The sequence below is a fragment of the Brachyhypopomus gauderio genome, chromosome 19 (assembly GCF_052324685.1).
Source record: "Brachyhypopomus gauderio isolate BG-103 chromosome 19, BGAUD_0.2, whole genome shotgun sequence".
In the NCBI taxonomy this organism is placed as follows: Eukaryota; Metazoa; Chordata; class Actinopteri; order Gymnotiformes; family Hypopomidae; genus Brachyhypopomus; species Brachyhypopomus gauderio.
In genome coordinates this window covers 9,186,340-9,204,738 of record NC_135229.1, presented here as the reverse complement: position 1 = coordinate 9,204,738, position 18,399 = coordinate 9,186,340, and the positions used below count along the sequence as shown (strand labels likewise).

Sequence of the window (18,399 nt, the reverse complement as noted above, 5' to 3'; positions counted from 1 at the left end):
ACTCTTTGAACTGGGATATTGTTCCACACGAACGGGAGCGCAGACGCGGCGATCTGTAAACAGTCATACAAAATGGAAAATTTGCCCCTCAACAACAACAACCGCCTCAGGACTGCTCTGATCAACCACGGTGAGTACGGGGTGCTGCGATCCGCGCGCGACTTGTTTGCCGGGAAACCGCCGCACAAGCATCCAGTGCAAAAAACGCTGTCTGGTCCGGCGCGCTGTAGTTTGACCCACGGCGCAGGGCGTCGCGCGCTCCCCCCGCGCGCCCTCTGCATCGCAGCCCAGCCGCGAGCGCTAGCGCGAGCCGTCAGCAGGCGCGGTGTCCGTTCGGGAACATTTTCATCAGTTGATTCAACGTTGTCGATACTTGTGTCTTATTTTTTTATGTTGGGCATTGCCGTAAGAGTAACCTAAGCGGTAAATGTGGAAAAAACACTCGACTTAACCATATTCTTTACTCATATTGGCTCCAGTAGCCTACATACATGACATACAGTAATACCCTGTCTAGAAGTGCATTACTGTCGTTCTAAGGGTTATCTTAAGACTTCTGCCATATTTTACTATATATAGAGTACACAGATGACTTTTTGTTGAAGAAAAAGAATGCAGTGACCCACGGAAGAACAATTCCCACCAGAGACCCAGATTAAGCCAGCAGTCATGATCTCTCATAGTTGTGTATTTACACGGGGAGGGGTGGATGGGGGGGGGGGGGGGGGGGGCTGTGTCTAGTAATGCCTTTTTAAAAACGTCTGGAGGCTTTAAGTGTGCCTGCAGTAATGTTGGCTTGGATTGTGTGTGCTTGTGTATATTTGTATGTGCGTATGGCTCCCTGAATAAGACGTGGGTTTGTTGGTTAGGATTAGGGGTTAGAGTAAGTAGGGTTAGAAACATCAGTTATGTTGCCCTGGAATTAATCTGCAAGATGTCGCTGTAACGTTTGGGCTGATGTTTAGAAGCAAACAGTGATGATGTGTGTGTCAGATACACAGATTAAAAGGCGACTGCACCATGATCTACCCGTAGTGGTGTGGTGCGCCACTGTGAGTCTCCTCCACCTGTTTTAAATAGAGGAACGCTGAACTCTACAAGGCTGAGTTCTTTGACTGAGATTTACACTGCAGTGGCGTTCTGGCTGGGCCCCAGTGCTCAGTCAGGATGTTGAGTGTAGTGCTGAGTGAAGCCGACCTGAATCACTGCTAAAGAGAGACTGCAGTGCAGGAGACGCTGGAGTAGAGACCCACACTCCAGACCGCCATGTCGGTTGACCGCAGGGTCTCAGGTTTGTATGTAAAGGAGTCAGTATGACCCAGCTAAGGCTGGGGATAGAAGTGCCTTAGTCATAGTTTTAATTACACTTTCATTAATATGAAATCAAATTAAGTGAGCCATGTTTGAAGGTATAGAGTAAACGGTCCACCCCCGTTGACCTCAGTGGCATGGAGACATTGGTTCTCCAAAGACAGCATCATATAGAGTGCAGGCTCCTTTGACATGAAGATCCTTTCATGAAGTGTGGAGACACTCGGACGACTGTTAGAATGGCTCACAGCCAGCTCTATACTGTGTAGTCAAACATGTTTCTCTGGGAGAAATGCTATTAATAGTTGTTGTGGCAACTCAAGAGTTAACCTGCTATCTGTTAAGAAATTGTTCTGATCTGGTGGATTCAGACATTTTGGTCAATTGCAGGAGGCTGGACTGAAGATTATTGTCGTGGTGAAGACTTGTGCAGGACTGTCCTTTTAAAAAAAGGTCTATTAACTCGTCCACTGAAATAGTCATGTCACCTACAAGACCATCATATGTGGAACACGTAGACTGTTGGAACAGTAGCAGTTTCTAGTGTCAGAAGTAGGAAATCAATCCCTGAGAAGTCATATGTTGTTGTTATTATTATTATTTTTTTATTGTGTTATTATCAAAGTGTGTTTGATGCAAATAATTTTTTTTACTTGCCTCCATGTGACAACCTGATTTGTGACCAGTAAAAGACGTAGTGGGCAGGTGGCCCTCTCTGTGGGCTCCAGGATTATATGTTGGGTTATGTGCTGTGACGTGGCTGTGACTACCAGCACATTCATGATGGTGCTGGCCACAAACACAGAGGGTTCAGGGCAACTACGGATGGAAGAGTGCAAAGAAGGAACCCACTGAGTACCCATCTGCATCTCTCTCTTTCTCTCTGTCCCAACCCCTCTCTTTCTTTCCATCCCATCACTCTCACTTTGTCTCTGTCTCACTCACTCTCTCTGTGTTTGTCAGTTCTCTCCCCATTCAAACTCAAATGTTAATATAAATGCATTAGTTTTAATAGTGAGTTCTAGCTATTTACAGCCCAATGTCATTACACAGCTCTGCCCTGCGTGAGCTCAATATCTCACGTGAGCTCAATATCTCACGTGAGCTCAATGTCTCGCGTGTCCCAGCAAAACAGAAGTGGAATTTGTCCCTTTTGTCCCAAAATTTGTTGCAAAATTCAAGGTGGAATTTTTGAATGGGACTTTGTTTCCCATGGTTGTATTTTGTAATCACCAATAAGGACGGATTTTATTACATTGTTGAAAATCTTAAGAACGATTTTGGATGGTAGGATGAATAAAGTTTTATGATCCTTAATAGTGCAGACTACTAATGTTACAGTTTAATAGTGTAAACTACTATATAAAAAAACTGTAACTTTCTTCTGTGACTGTTACAGGAAAAATGCAGCAGTTAGATAACTGGCACCTATTAAAAATATGCTGATTACCAACAAGATCACATTACAAATGAACCCTGTTCACACCCTCCCACCAATTTTGTTATGTTTCTATATTTTTAAATAAATACTGGAGAGGTTAAAGGTTAGATGAGGGTGAAGGGCTAGATTAGGGTGGACTAGGGTTAGATGAGGGTGAAGGGCTAGATTAGGGTGGACTAGGGTTAGATGTGGGTGAAGGGCTAGATTAGGGTGGACTAGGGTTAGATGAGGGTGAAGGGTTAGATTAGGGTGGACTAGGGTTAGATTAGAGTGAAGGGTTAGATCAGCGTTTCTCTAAGTGTGGGGCGCATGGGTATTGCAGGTGGGGCGCAAGCAATTGGAAGAAATGAACCTTTTTAAGCCTGTCATTTTAATGCCTGTTAGTTTTGCATAAGCCCCGTATGTTTAAAATGTCTGTGGAACAGTGTGAACCAGGGCTAGATTCGGCCCTTTAATGAATTTGTCAACAAATTACGGTCCCCCCACGGTCAACAAATTACGTTCGCCGACACCCCCTCCCCCAACCCCCCAAAGCCAGTTTAACAGAATATTCCATCTGTGTACCTCTAACCCAATCTCGACATGTGGATACGTGTGTGTGTGTGTGTGTGTGTGTGTGTGTGTGTATCCACTAACTCAGGACACACCCCTTCAAAAGACCCTCTTTTTAAAGCCTTACACATGATTTCATGGCTTGATTTGAATTCAGGGACTGGCTGACTGTGCAGAGACCTTACGAGGTGCCTGTAGGTTCTCTACATACCAGCTGATCTCCAGCCGGTGTGCACACAGGACCCCACAGCTCAGAGATGTCACGTTTACGCTCACAGTTTTTACACTCCCTCACTTGTGTGTTTGCATTCCACACCTAGAGTCTAAAATAGATACTGAGGTGTGAACAACTGGTTTTGCCAAGTTCCTTTTAGAATGTCTCTTGGTAAAGATTGATTAAAACAACTTTATTAGTCAGCATCATCTTACACAGGATATAAGATAAAAAATATGAGATGGAAAATGTAACTTTTGCAGCACTGAGGTAGTTTTAAAGTGTAAATGTTAATGGTTTGTGTACTTATTTTGTTTCTCTCTCTTCTCCCCGGGTGCCTGTCACTCCTTCACATCCTCATTGGTGTGTGTTGATCTGATGGATCCAACCTCGTATCCCCACCCCTTCATTTTGGACAGATGATGAGGTAAGCCACTGTGTTTGGCTCGTCTGGTACTGTACTGAGGTTCTCGCTGGTGAGACCACCGTTCGGAGGAATCACTCCCATGCCACCAGCATTGCCTTTAGGGCGGTTATCATTCCTGAAGTGGCTCTTCACAAAGGGGGTTTGGTTTTGGGTGAACCCAGTCTGTCTGGATGCCATGACTGTGGCGTGTCTGTTCACCACACCTGAGGCGCTTCCAGCATCTGCCATGCAGACTTCAGGGCTGAGGCCAGTGCTAAACTCCTCCTCTTTCACTGTTGACTGACAAAGTTAGACCAGTCTGTCAAGAGGAGTTAGTACCGAGAACAGTTCTATATGGACCCTTAGTCAAGGCCAGATGGACATACCGAACCTGAGTCTGATCTGAGACCAGACAAGCGCCCCTCTTCCGTGTCTCACATTAGTGTGGCTGCCAAGTTCTCCCAGAGTCTGCGTGTGTGTTGTATGGTCCAGCAGCTGTGTTTGGTCTCATGGAGGTGTTGCCAAACAGAGCAGATATACAGAACGAGTCCAGATTTGGTAGGCCTCACGGGAGATGCTCGTCAGTTGTGCTAGGAGTGCAGGTGATTGACTGTAAAACACATTCTGTTGTGCAAACCAACATACACACGTCATATATGGGTTTGAACTTTTGTCTTGGAATTCCGCACTAAGCCATACAAAGTTTCATTACTGCCACCGTTTGTGCGTGTGTGTTTGAGTGCGTGTGTGTTTGAGTGCATGCGTGTGTGTGTGTGTGTGTGTGGTACATGTGTGTGTGGTACATGGTTGGGTGGTGTGTGTGTGGTACATGTATGTGTGGGTGGTATATGGTTGGGTGGTGTGTGTGATACATGTTTGTGTGGGTGGTGTGTGTGTGTGTGTGTTTGCATGTGTGGTACATGGTTGGGTGGTGTATGTGAGTGTGTGTGTGTGTGTGTGTGTGTGTGTATGTGTGGTACGTGTATGTGTGGGTGGTACATGTGTGTGTCTGGTACATGGTTGGGTGGTGTGTGTGTGTGTGGTACGTGTTTGTGTGGGTGGTACCTGTACGTGTGTGTGTGTGTGTGTGTGTGTGTGTGTGTGTGTGTGGTACATGGTTGGGTGGTGTGTGTGTTGACCAGTGTAGTTTTTTCCCTCTCTCTACATTAGAACAGGGCACAGACAACATGGGCCCGGTCCACCAGCCCAAGGATGATGACATTATCCTCATTTAACCAGTGCACCACAGGCATTCTTGCTTTAAGTATCCGTCCTGCAGGATGTCTGGACGTGCCAAGTGCCCAGCTGTGGGTTCAGCCTTTTAAGGGATACGTCTGCTGCAGCTAGAGCTGGGACTGGTTAGACCATGCGCTGAGATGTCTGTGTGAACACTTCCAGCTAACAGCATCATTCTCCTGCATCAGAACTCCAGCAGACGCTGCGCTTTTTGCTTTTAGTGCCTTCGATAAGCAGAAGAGGAGCAACATAATCTGGCTAATGGTGAGATTAATGTAGAGTTGGGGTTGGGGTTAGGATTACTGAAGAGTCGGGGTTGGGTTTAGGATTAGTGAAGAGTCTGGGTTGGGGTTAGGATTAGTGAAGAGTTGGGTTTAAGGATAGGATTAGTGAAGAGTTTGGGTTAGGGTTAGGATTAGTGAAGAGGTAGGGTAAGGATTAGGATTAATGATGTGTGCACTAGAGTCCAGCGACTTCTTCCGCATGTTTGTAGGATGGGGCTTCCTGTTCCAGCCCGTGCGGTCATCCCCAGATGGGTGGGGGGGGGGGCTGACTCAGAAATGCCTGCGACTGTAGAAAGTGCACAGGCACATTGCCCCAGACTCATTCCCATGGCCCCCTGTGGCCCTCAGGGACACCCGAGGGGTCACTCTCCGTCCCACCAGCAGGCCACAGCATTGGGCCAGACCCAGAGCACTGAGGAGCAACACGGGTAGATGGTGACCGGGTGCTGGTGATCTGGATATGATGATCAATTATACATAACTGATAAGTTATGATGACATAACTGATAACTGAAATGTTTTGATGACACAACTCGAGCATAATGGAAGTGTATGGATAATTCAGATGATGTCTAGATGCAGTTTTGATTTCAAATAGATTTTGTTTGATTAGCAAAACAATGGAGTGGTCCCTAATGAGCCCAAATAATCATATTGTCAAAAAGAGGTGCGTACTCTGTTTATCTGGTCTTCAACATCAGATGTGTTCCTGGAGTGAACTGAAGTTCTCATTTCTCTGTGGTGCTCATTGGTCATCGACGGCTCCTTCACAGGTGCCTGCCGGGTCTGTAGAAGGTTGGATAGGGCGCAGAGCACCAAACCCAGACATGTTGACCGCTTTGAATAAAACTTACTTACTAACTAACCTGCTCCCCAATTGTCCTTGTGAGACTCTTGGATATAGACCTTTAGCAGGACTCCGTTCCCACCCACAGCTTTGCACAGCTGACCTGCCCCAGTTAATTTTAAAGCACTCTGGGTGGGACTAAAAGAGTGAAACAGATGAAGCCTGTGGAACAAATTCATATAATTATTATTTTAAGTTCCATTTATGTAGTTTTTACAGCGGCACTGAGGCAATAACAGAAAAAACAGGGGGAAAAAGGATAATATACGCAAATCAAATCAGAGATAGAAGAAGAGAAGGTGCTGAGGGAAGAGATGATGGGTTTGGAGGAGAGTTTTGAACAGAGAGAGAGATGCAGCGATCCAGAGCAGGAGGAAAGATCTCCACTCAAAGATCTACCACCCATGGACAGCCTACACCTGGACACCCATGGACACCTGGAGTAAACTTTGGTCTGGTCTAGAGAAGAAAAAAGCATGGACCAAGATCTTGGCTACTAGTGCCAATGAGCAGAAATTGTGTTTTATGTGCATTTAGCAGAACAAAAGTACACAGACTGAGCAGCACAGGTCACAGACTGAGCAGCACAGGTCACAGACTGAGCAGCACAGGTCACAGGCTGAGCAGCACAGGTCACGGTGGGGGTGTCTGCTAGCTCCTTTGCTGGTGCAAATGACTTTGGAAAACTTGTTTCTCTCTCTGCTGCACGAGACGTCTATACTATTAACTTTCTCCATGAAAAATGCCTGAACATGTTTGACATGCCAAACCAGCCAGACAGAAACATGTATTGCTGTCATCTGTAAACATTTACCAACTGAACGGTTACAGATTTGTAGTGTAGGCAAAGTTCCAGCTTCAGCTGTGAGAGGCCTTGTCAGGACTGACTCTCAGATGTGTCAGGATTGACTCTCAGACGTGTCAGGACTGACTCTCAGACGTGTCAGGACTGACTCTCAGACGTGTCAGGACTGACTCTCAGACTGACTCTCAGACGTGTCAGGACTGACTCTCAGATGTGTCAGGACTGACTCTCAGACGTGTCAGGCCTGACTCTCAGACGTGTCAGGCCTGACTCTCAGACGTGTCAGGCCTGACTCTCAGACGTGTCAGGCCTGACTCTCAGACGTGTCAGGACTGACTCTCAGACGTGTCAGGACTGACTCTCAGATGTGTCAGGACTGACTCTCAGATGTGTCAGGACTCATGAGGTGTCATGGTGTCTCTGAGCTTTAATGAAGCCCTCAGCAACAGATCCATCCTCTCATGTTTAGGGAGCAACGCCAAAGCATCTTGCCTCATTCATATAACCTTTTTGAATAGTACATTAGGAGTGTGTGTGTGTGTGTGTGTGTCATGCACATGTATACACATTTTCAATGTCTTTGCGGAGCAAATAAAGTGAGACAGCCATATTTAGCTTCAGTAATACAGTAGTGGAAAATCACTTTAAAATAAGCGGTTTGTGTGTGCGTGTGTGTGCGTATGTGTGTGTGTGTGTGAGTGTGTGCTTGCCACTGTGTAGATGAGGTATGATGGAGGCCCCATCACGTGCCTTTCATTGGCGGATCAAAGGGAACGGGCGCCCCCCCCCCCCCCTCCCCCCCCTTGTCTTCATGTCAGGCAGCTCACATTACACAGACCAGCCTGGTGGGCCCACCTCCCTGTTCCAGTGTGTTCGTGGTGGTGTTTGTATCACACACTGCTCCGTACAACACAAGGTTCTCAGCATCACCCAGGAAAATGCTGATCTGATCTTATTGTGTTTTGAGTGCCCTTAGATCAGGTGTTCTTTGACCTTATGGTATGAGACATTACAGAGAGAATAATGACGAGACTGTGTGGAAATGCCACTCAGACTCACAGGACACATCAACAGTAAACACAAATGAGCTAAAAGACACCGAGACACGCTTGGCTAGATGGTACAGAGCTGCCAAGACAAACAAGATGATATGAGACGTCTGAGGTCACGAACGGTATGACGTTCTGCAGACGGGACGCAGACTACAGCTGCGCATGACGCCGTCTGACACTCAGTTACGCTGCTGTGTCTGCAGAAGAGATTAAAGTGGAGTGCTACCACTGCACCCTAACTGGCATTAACCAGAGCAGGCAACATGTTCTCCTCAGTGACCGTAAACTCTAGAAGTTCAGGAAGAAAAAAAATTAAAAAATAAAGATGCTTCTTTATGATTCTTTAAAAGCTTAGTTGCAACCAAAGGTACAAAAATGTCAGCAGTTGTTTTTCCTGCTGTGGTTTTCGTCAGCTACCAAACCAGCAGACACGACTCCGTCCACCGAATGCAGATGTAAATCAGTCAGAGAGTACAACCCTGTGAGGTGAAGGTACAGATGTAAATCAGTCAGAGAGTACAACCCTGTGAGGTGAAGGTACAGATGTAAATCAGTCAGAGAGTACAACCCTGTGAGGTGAAGGTACACATGTAAATCAGTCAGAGAGTACAACCCTGTGAGGTGAAGGTACACATGTAAATCAGTCAGAGAGTACAACCCTGTGAGGTGAAGGTACAGATGTAAATCAGTCAGAGAGTACAACCCTGTGAGGTGAAGGTACAGATGTAAATCAGTCAGAGAGTACAACCCTGTGAGGTGAAGGTACAGATGTAAATCAGTCAGAGAGTACAACCCTGTGAGGTGAAGGTACAGATGTAAATCAGTCAGAGAGTACAACCCTGTGAGGTGAAGGTACAGATGTAAATCAGTCAGAGAGTACAACCCTGTGAGGTGAAGGTACAGATGTAAATCAGTCAGAGAGTACAACCCTGTGAGGTGAAGATACAGAGGTAGTCGGACTTCTTAAACCTAACATAACCTTAACCCTAACCTTAAACCTAACCTTAAACCTAACATAACCTTAACACTAACCTTAAACCTAACATAACCTTAACACTAACCTTAATTTTAAACCTAACCCTAATCTTAAACCTAACACTCATGATAGATAGCATCTCTTAAATGGATGTATAGCACAAAAAAACCAGTGTAGAGTGTGTGGTGTAGAGTACGGTGTAGAGTACAAGAACACGCCTGAATCACACAGCGTAATTGCACGTACTGTGTAATTGATGTGAGAAACTGTATAGACTGAAATACACAACAAACCTGGCAGACTTAGTGATTCGGTTACTGTTGTGAGTTTAAGCATTTATGCTCTGAGGCTGTTCTGAATATCTGACAGTCTACACCAGTCCCATCTCACTAATACTGAAACGTAAAACCACAGTAGTGATGCGTCTGTGATCTGCCCTGGTACAAACGCGTTGGTCTCCATGCAGTAGTGGGTGTTGGGTGGGGACGACCGTACACATGAGGTTCCACAGTGTTATGTTAGCTACATAACTGAGCAAAGACAATAGATGACCACATGAATCCTAAACAAAGCGCAGTGTCACATGACTTCATGGTTGAGATTCTGGTTTGGTTCTGAGAGACCGGCGGCAGTGTAACCGCCCCAAACAAAAGACATTTATGTATTTAACCACACAGGAAGTTCCAGTTGTACAATAACATCTCAAAGGATCTGGCCGAGTGTCTTTTGTTGATATTTCTCAGGGTTCTGGCTGGGGTGAGAACTTCGCTCACACATGTTTCTGGAGGAACTGGAGCAGGAGGGTTGGAATGTTCCCAGAACTCTTGGCATGGCACAAGAGTGAACCAGCGCCACTCCTGAGAACAAAAGCACATTTATACTGAATCGCCTTTTCGATTTTTTTTCTATAGGCTTGTTTGTTTGTTGTTTTTAATAGCTTACCATAGACTGCAGCTCAGTGCCACTCTATGAAGAGTCTAGCGGTGGTCGTTTTTGTAGGACAGTATAGAAGTTGTGAGGTGTTTCCTTGGGTGTGCCCACACCCATATAAGTTGTGAGGTGTTTCCTTGGGTGTGCCCACACCTGTATAGTTTGTCTTGTGTGTGAGGTTGACTTGTGTTCAAAGGAAGGTGAAGTGATGGTTGGTGCCAGATGGATGCAACATTCAATTTCTGAAGTTTTGCAGTCATTTAACATTTATTTAACATTCCTGCATTCAGTGTCCTGTGTGTACTGGGCATCTGTTATAGAAGGTATCGCCACCCACAGCGCAGAAGCTGTCCATGGATGTTTAATCATGACTGGTGGCGTCTGGCTCGAACTCTCTGCATGAAGACACAAGCGACTTTGGCAGAAATCACACCAACATTTAGAGCAGGAGGCCACAGCACACAGCATCTCACCTGTTAACACCACAACACTGAACACAGCATCTCACCTGTTAACACCATAACACTCAACACAGGCCTGATGAATCATGGTTACGTTGAGATCTCTTAGTTCAGAATTCCAGTTTGGCCAGATTCTTGTTCAGATTCCCAGCATGCACTCTGTCTGCTGAAGAGGTGCAGTCTTGTTTTTCAAGAGTGGTAGCATCTGCTCTAGAGCTCACGATGGCATCATAGGGGGCGGGGCATGTGATTTATAAGATGGGAGATTACAAAAACCTGGGGAAAAACACCAAAGAAAGTTCAAAAGGAGAGAAATGTTCCTCAAACTTCATCACATGTATTTGATCTGAGACAGTGTCTAGAGGAGTATAAAGGTTGTATATCGCAATATAAAGGCTTGCTAAAAATTTTCCACTGGCTAGAAAATATGTCCCAGCATGCACTGCTACTCAGGTCTTCAGTCAAACACTGCAGCACCATAAAGGTTTACATGACATCTTTTGGCAAACTGGAACTGACTAGGAGACTGAGGAACTGACCTCAGACCTGTAGCGCCAATTTCAGATGTTCAGACACTGAATAATATGTACAAACACTTACCTAAAACTGCAGAAGGCATAACTGATTCATGGTTTTCTCTTTTTTCCTACATGCTGCTTCTTTTTGGAAATTCGAGAATTTAGGACGTTGCAAGTCTTATTAGCTGATCTGGCCAAATAATTGTTCTCAGAGCTTTTGGCTGGTAAACACATTCCCTCTTTGCTTGCTTCCTGGAAACCCTTACTGAGATGCCAAGGTGTAATGGTGTGAAGGTACCTCAGGGTGAATATCTCCTGCTGGAGAGTTAGTGTTAGTACTGGGGTTGGGATTAGGGTTGGGTTTTGGGTTAGAGTTGGGGTTGGGATTAGGGTTGGGGTTGGGGTTAGAGTGGGGTTTGGAGTTGGGATTAGGGTTTGGGTTGGGGTTAGGATTTGGGTTGGATTAGTGCTGGGGTTGGATTGGGGTTGGGGTTAGGGCTGGGGTTGGGGTTAGGGTTGGGATTAGGGCTGGGGTTGGGATTAGTGCTGGGGTTGGGATTAGGGCTGGGATTAGGGCTGGGGCTGGGATTAGGGCTGGGATTGGGATTAGGGCTGGGGTTATGGCAGTGGCAGCCAGGCTTGGCGCTGTGCATGAGGTTCTTTCATGCGCTTCTTTCATTAATTCAGTAAGAGAGACGAGATGCAGGTGTGTGGTCCAAAATGGAAGTCAGTGTACTAGTGAGGGTTTAAAGGCCTTTGCAACTTTACTTCAACAAAATGTTTCTCACAGCTGTTCTCAGCATGCAGCGGGGTCGACTGAAGGATCTGGTATCTGGCTATTAAAATATGCAGGTCTTTGAAGATCCCCAAAACTAAAAGTACATTATATAATAAGTTCCAGTATGCACAGATATGCCTTTGAGGGACAGGTGCTGAATTGAATCTATGAAGGCAGAGAGACAGGGAAGCAGACAACTAGCTCAGTACGATGACACACACTATGTTGGAGAAATACAGACAACATTTATAATACATGAGTTATGTGAGATGGCTGTTCCTGGGTAAGGTAAGATCATAAATGCCCTTCACTTCATTCCCTTCCCATACCTGCACAAACCGATGGGTGTTCCCTGTGGCTTCTGCTGATGGTCTGTCAATTGTTTGTTAAGAGAGTAGCTCTTTTAGTGGTGGCATCGTGTTGCCCAAAAGCACTCGCACAAGCTTGCAAGAACACAACCCCTCTCACCCAAACAACTACAACAACCACTGAGACACGGGGAGTGTAGTGTCACGGGGAGTGTAGTGTCACGGGGAGTGTAGTGTCACGGGGAGTGTAGTGTCACGGTGAGTGTAGTGTCACGGTGAGTGTAGTGTCACGGGGAGTGTAGTGTCACGGGGAGTGTAGTGTCACGGGGAGTGTAGTGTCACGGTGAGTGTAGTGTCTCCTAGGAACATGCTACCATAACACATTGACATGTGAGAATGCATCTGATGTATTCTATGCCCAAAATTGTTGGCCAGTTTGACTCCAGTACTGCTGAATCATCATGAGTGTGAAAACATTTTGATATCTTATGAGAACAATTTTTTGTTTCCCAAACCTCTCCTCAGTTTATGATTTATTCAGCATGATAGTGACTTCAAACACACAATCTACAGATGTAAGACTTGCACAATAAGACCTACAGATGTAAGACTTGCACAATGGAAGGAGTCCCCACCCTCGGCTTTACTGCAGCTGTGTGAGATCACTTAGACAGAAGAACAAAAAACAGTCAACGTCATAGACGTTTAGAGGAATTTACCATGGGGCTAACCCTGCCTGTCTCACCCTAACCCTAACCCTGTCTCACCCTAACCCCGCCTGTCTCACCCTAACCCTGCCTGTCTCACCCTAACCCTAACCCTGTCTCACCCTAACCCTGCCTGTCTCACCCTAACCCTAACCCTGTTTCACCCTAACCACGCCTGTCTCACCCTAACCCCGCCTGTCTCACCCTAACCCCGCCTGTCTCACCCTAACCCCGCCTGTCTCACCCTAACCCTGCCTGTCTCACCCTAACCCTGCCTGTCTCACCCTAACCCCACCTGTCTCACCCTAACCCCGCCTGTCTCACCCTAACCCTGCCTGTCTCACCCTAACCCTGCCTGTCTCACCCTAACCCCACCTATCTCACCCTAACCCTAAACCTGTCTGTCTCGCCCTTCCAGTGGATGGTCACGTCTCTCCTCAATTCAGATGTACCAGAGGTCTGGCAGTTTGAGGGTGTGGTTTATCTGTGAAGATGATCTGTTTCTAGCACAGTGCTCTTCTGGACTGAGATTGTTTTTGTCATTTCTGAGATCTGTTGGAGCCGCCCCTCTAACACAGGAGACACGGTGTCACAGAAGACACAGGAGACACAGTGACACAGGAGACACAGTGACACAGGAGACACAGTGACACAGTGCCCCTCTCACCACTGGGACAACCATTGGATGGTCTCTTTCATCTTTCAGGCCCTGGTGTTTTCCAACTTCTCATATTCCTTCATTCCATTCTGTTTGTTTCCATGCTTGGGCCTGACACATATATTACCACTGCCTTATCTGTGTGTGTGTGTGTGTGTGTGTGTGTGTGTGTGTGTGTGTGTGTGTGTGTGTGTGTGTGTGTGTGTGTGTGTGTGTGTGTGTGCATTTGTTAGTAAGGTTCCCTGGTGTCAGCACGTGCTGACTGAGGATGGCTCTGTTAGCTATGATGGCACAGTAATCATGTGTGATTATGGCATTTCCTAGCTGCCTGACTGCTTGTATCCACTACTTGGTGTGTTTACACTGACATTGTGCTCCTCATTTTAACAATCCAGATATGGATAGAACTACCATTCTGAATCTGCAGTAGCATGTACATGTATGAATTATGAATGGAGGTAATAAGATATGATTTGGGTTTTTCTGGAGAGGTTCCTGCCGTGGCTCCTCCTCAGAGCTCCACCTATCAACTTCATTTCTGCTCCTTCCTCATTCTCCTCACTTCCTCTCCTTTAATCCCAACCTCTGCTGGTATTTCCTGGTCTATTGTATGTGAGTATGATTGACCCCCCCTTTCCCTGAGGTCACAGTGTGTGTTGTGCGTGTGTGTGTGAGGATCTGTGTGGGCTGTGCTCTCTGTGCTGTGGCTGTGTGCTGTGCTGTGTTGACTACATGGTTTGACTGCAGGAGTCTGGTATTCTGCAGAATTCCATATTTCTGCCTGTCGCACTGCATGGCTGTCTGCCTGTCTCATTGCATGGCTGTCTGCCTGTCTCACTGCATGGCTGTCTGCCTGTCGCACTGCATGGCTGTCTGCCTGTCGCACTGCATGGCTGTCTGCCTGTCGCACTGCATGGCTGTCTGTAAGGAAAGTCATTTATGTAGGCCTGGCAGAAAAGTCTGTTTACAGCTAGTATGGCAACAGTAGCTTACTGACTTTGTTTATGGCAGTCAGCATGTTGAATCAGACTCACCATGACCCTAACCTTAACCCTAATCCTAATCCTACCCTTAGAAGGGGGGGGGGGGGGGCAGTTTCAATAAGTCTGTGTGATATATCTTTTGTGAACATTATCCCTGTACTCACCTCAATATCAATTGTGTTTAATGCTAGACAGTACAGAAAAGAGCAGATAAAACCATCCTGGTCCATCAGAACGTGGTGGGTGCTCAGAGAGTAGAGATGGTAGTTGCTTATATAACATGGTGTCGTCAACCAAACCGAACAAAATGAATTTATAGAGAAGATGTGCATTACTGTAGTGGAGCCATCAAATGTTGACGTCACGCACAGCCTGGAACACAAAGGATTGATGTCTGGAGCCAGAGAGGAACGCTGAACCTAGCGAATGTTCTCGCTCTCCAACACCTGCGGCCGGGGCTGGGTTTGGAGTCTCCACTGCTTCCTGCAGAACAGAACCTGGTTTTCCTGGATCAGTCGGTTGTCCCCTAGTGGTCACCAGGGAAGTGCAGCCTGCAAACCTCTGAGCTTTCTACAAGAAACAGGGGAGCAGGAGACAGACAGGGAGCTGACAGCTGCAGGAGAGAGCAAAGCTACATTTGAATTATAGCTGTTGTAGATGGAGCTTTAAGGAATGTGATCCTTATGTTCAAACAATAGCAGCCGAAGCAAGTGTGAAGCTCCACCCCCTGTGCAGCTCCGCCCTCTGTGCAGCTCCGCCCTCAGACTCGGTTAGCTAAATCCTAAGAACAAAATATATGTTTGAATTTAGTAAGTCATAACAACTGTGTCATAATTCAGATATTCAATGTCTGTTTATTTGTGAGATTAAGGAAACTCGATCCCTAAGATTGAATTTCCAAATTTAAATCTAGTCAGTCATGACTGGTGGAGGAGTTGGCTGTGAGTAATCGCGTTTTAGAATGGCACTGAGCTTTTAGTCATCTTATCTTGGAATCAGCACTGTCTGCCTCATGGATGTGTGTGTGTGTGTGTGTGTGTGTGTGTGTGTGTGTGTGTGTGTGTGTGTGTGTGGGAACATTTGGCCATGTGCTATCACTTTAATCTGGATCCCAGCCTGTCTTCCTCCCACAGATACACAGTGGAGGATGAGCCCCACCTACTCCACCCTGATGGATATGTAACCCACCACAGGACGTGATCTGTGCTCCTCACTCTACATGTACGCTCTGAACATCCTACTTTAAGGAGTAATGGCTGGATTTAAATTTATTATTGTGCTTTATTTTAGTATCATTCATAATAATACACTAAATCTATGTATCACTTTTCAGTAAGCCGGTTAAATTCTCAGCAATGAACAGTTCAACAGTTCAATTGCCAGAACATACAGTCTATGAGCAAGTGATGTTGGAGTTTGAAGCTACAGATGTATGTATGAGTGTAACTGTGCGTGCGTGCGTGCGTGGGTGTGTAGGCAGGGCGTAGTGCTTCACAAACCCAAGACATCGTTAGGGCTGCATTACTCGAGCCAACAATGGACTCCTCAACAACGGACCCCTCTATATCGGAGCCCGAGTTAGCGAATGCTATTCAGGAATGACAGTTATGTCTTAAAAAGTGATGGTAGCCAACAGGTTTAATGGTTTAACTGGTTTAATGATGTTCAGATGGGAAAAAAAAATCATTTGGGGCTAAAGTCCTGAAGGCTCACCCCTAATGCCGAAACATTCCAGAACATGGTGAACATTCCAGAATATGGCGAACATTCCGGAACATGGCGAACATTCCGGAACATGGCGAACATTCCAGAATATGGTGAACATTCCAGAATATGGTGAACATGGTGAACCTGTCAGTAACCCTGTGGCAGGAATGTGTGTGTGTGTGTGTGTGTGTGTGTGTGTGGTATGTGTGTGTGTGTGTGTATGTGTATGTGTATGTGTATGTGTATGTGTATGTGTGTGTGTGTGTGTGTGTGTGTGTGTGTGTGTGTGTGTGTGTGTGTGTGTGTGTGAACTCTAACCCTCACACCTCTGTATTCTGTGGCCAGAACCAGGAGGAGGTATATTGAGCTTGTCTACACTGCCCTTCTGGCACCAAAAGCCCCCAGATCCCCAGATTCCCCGACCCAGATTCCCCGACCCAGATCCCCTGGATCACAGCATCAGGCCCAGGGCTTCTCCTATAATATTCCAAAAATCATCCCCAAAATAATCCACGGAATAATCCCCCACAAACTTAGACATGCTGACGGCGGTAGTGCAGCCAGCCAACTAGATGGCGTGTCCTACCGCCGGCCTATAGGAGCCTCTCTGTGTCTTGAGACTTGCTGAATGAAGCACTTTGATTGGCTGCAGTGGGTGGGAGGGGCGTGGCGGTGTGTTCAGCCTTGCGCAGACGATCCCCTCTGAGCACTCGTGCCCTCCAGCTGTTCCACTGCTGTGGTTTGTTTGGGTTTTTCTTTCCTTTTTTTTTAGGTTTCAGCCTAAAACGGATGTGACCAAAATAGCACAAAAAAGATCCTAGCATCTCATTAAAGTTTAATATCTGAGTAGGAGTCTGGTCCACAGGAGAGAAGCGCACGATACCGCTGAGGGACTTTACACTTGTTCTCTTTGATGCTCCAAGAACATTTTTCTTTAAACAGTGGAGCCCTTTCAGGTCGCCGTTTCACACACTATGTGGGGCATGAGCAGGAACCCACTGAGGTGCTGCACATGTGATCCGAGCCAGCAGTCCGAAACACACTCCAACCCCAGAAGGCCAGAACTCAGCCTGTGTAATTCTGTTGAGGGTAGTGATCCAGTCACACACACACACACACTGTGCTACTGTGTGCGGAGTGAAACACATCTGGAAAAGGCCTCTGTAAACACAACAGGCTGACTCCTTCAGAAGTTTAATATGCATAATGGGGAATGTGGTCAATGTTATTTCTTCACATTTCCATGGTAACCACTTTTCCAGCATCTGGGTGAAATACATAACAACGTGTTCCGCCACATTTTAGTCAAAAATAGATCAGACTGTAAGAATTAATCAGGAAGTGTGTGTGTGTGTGTGTCAGGATGTGGATTAAGAGTGAACTGTGTCTTAAGGGGACAGTTTAGGGTTAGGTTTAGGACTAAAGTTTAGGGTTACTTTATGGTGTCTTAGGGTGACTCCTTTGTTTGCCCATTCATATGTTTGAACCTAGGGTTAGGGTTTGGAATATGGGTTAGGACTATGGGTTAGGGTTGGGGTTAAGACTATAGGTTAGGGTTGGGGTTAAGACTATAGGTTAGGGTTGGGGTTAGGACTATGGGTTGGGGTTGGGGTTAGGACTATGGGTTAGGGTTGGGGTTAGGACTATGGGTTAGGGTTAAGACTAGGTTAGGGTTGGGGTTAGGGTCAAGAGTATAGGTTAGGGTTAAGACTATAGGTTGGGGTTAGGGTTAAGTCAATAGGTTAGGGTTAAGACTATAGGTTAGGGTTAGGTTATGGTGTCTTAGGGCGACTTCCTTGTTTTCCACTCATACGTTTGCATGTTTGAAGTATTTGCTGTTTTTCTACTCCACTCTATAAAAGGCTGTGGCTGCTTCTGCCTTCTGGTGCCAATCACGTGTGTCCCTACTGTGAGCAGCCAATCACGTACATCCTTTACTGTGAGCAGCCAATCACGTACATCCTTACTGTGAGCAGCCAATCACGTACATCCTTACTGTGAGCAGCCAGTCACGTATTACCTTGCTATGGGTAGTTAGTCATGTGCAGTCTGACTCTACCCAATCACATGTGCCCTTTCTGTGAACAGTCTGTCTGCTGCCCTGTGCCATAGGTGACCAGAGGTGTAACTGTATCAATGACTCGTACAGCGCTCACTATATGAGAACAACCGTGCTGTATCAGAGCTGTTGCTGTATCCGTGCTGTATCCGTGCTGTATCAGTGC

At 46.3% G+C, this 18,399-nt stretch overlaps 1 protein-coding gene across 3 annotated transcripts in view; it reads left to right on the top strand.

Annotated features, from left to right (window-relative positions):
* The first annotated feature begins 3,938 nt into the window (after window positions 1–3,938).
* Window positions 3,939–18,399, top strand: part of septin4b (septin 4b) — a 40,938-nt gene continuing 26,477 nt past the window's right edge. Inside the window, exon 1 of one of the 3 annotated variants that reach the window (XM_076981271.1) lies at window positions 3,939–3,945. Coding sequence is in view for 1 of the 3 variants with exons in the window: in XM_076981272.1 (XP_076837387.1) it covers window positions 5,422–5,424 (3 nt within the window). In the remaining 2 variants the exon portion in view is untranslated. Of the gene's footprint in view, window positions 3,946–5,272; window positions 5,425–18,138; window positions 18,172–18,399 lie in introns of those variants that run through there. The other 2 variants (XM_076981272.1, XM_076981270.1) reach the window with 2 other exon arrangements.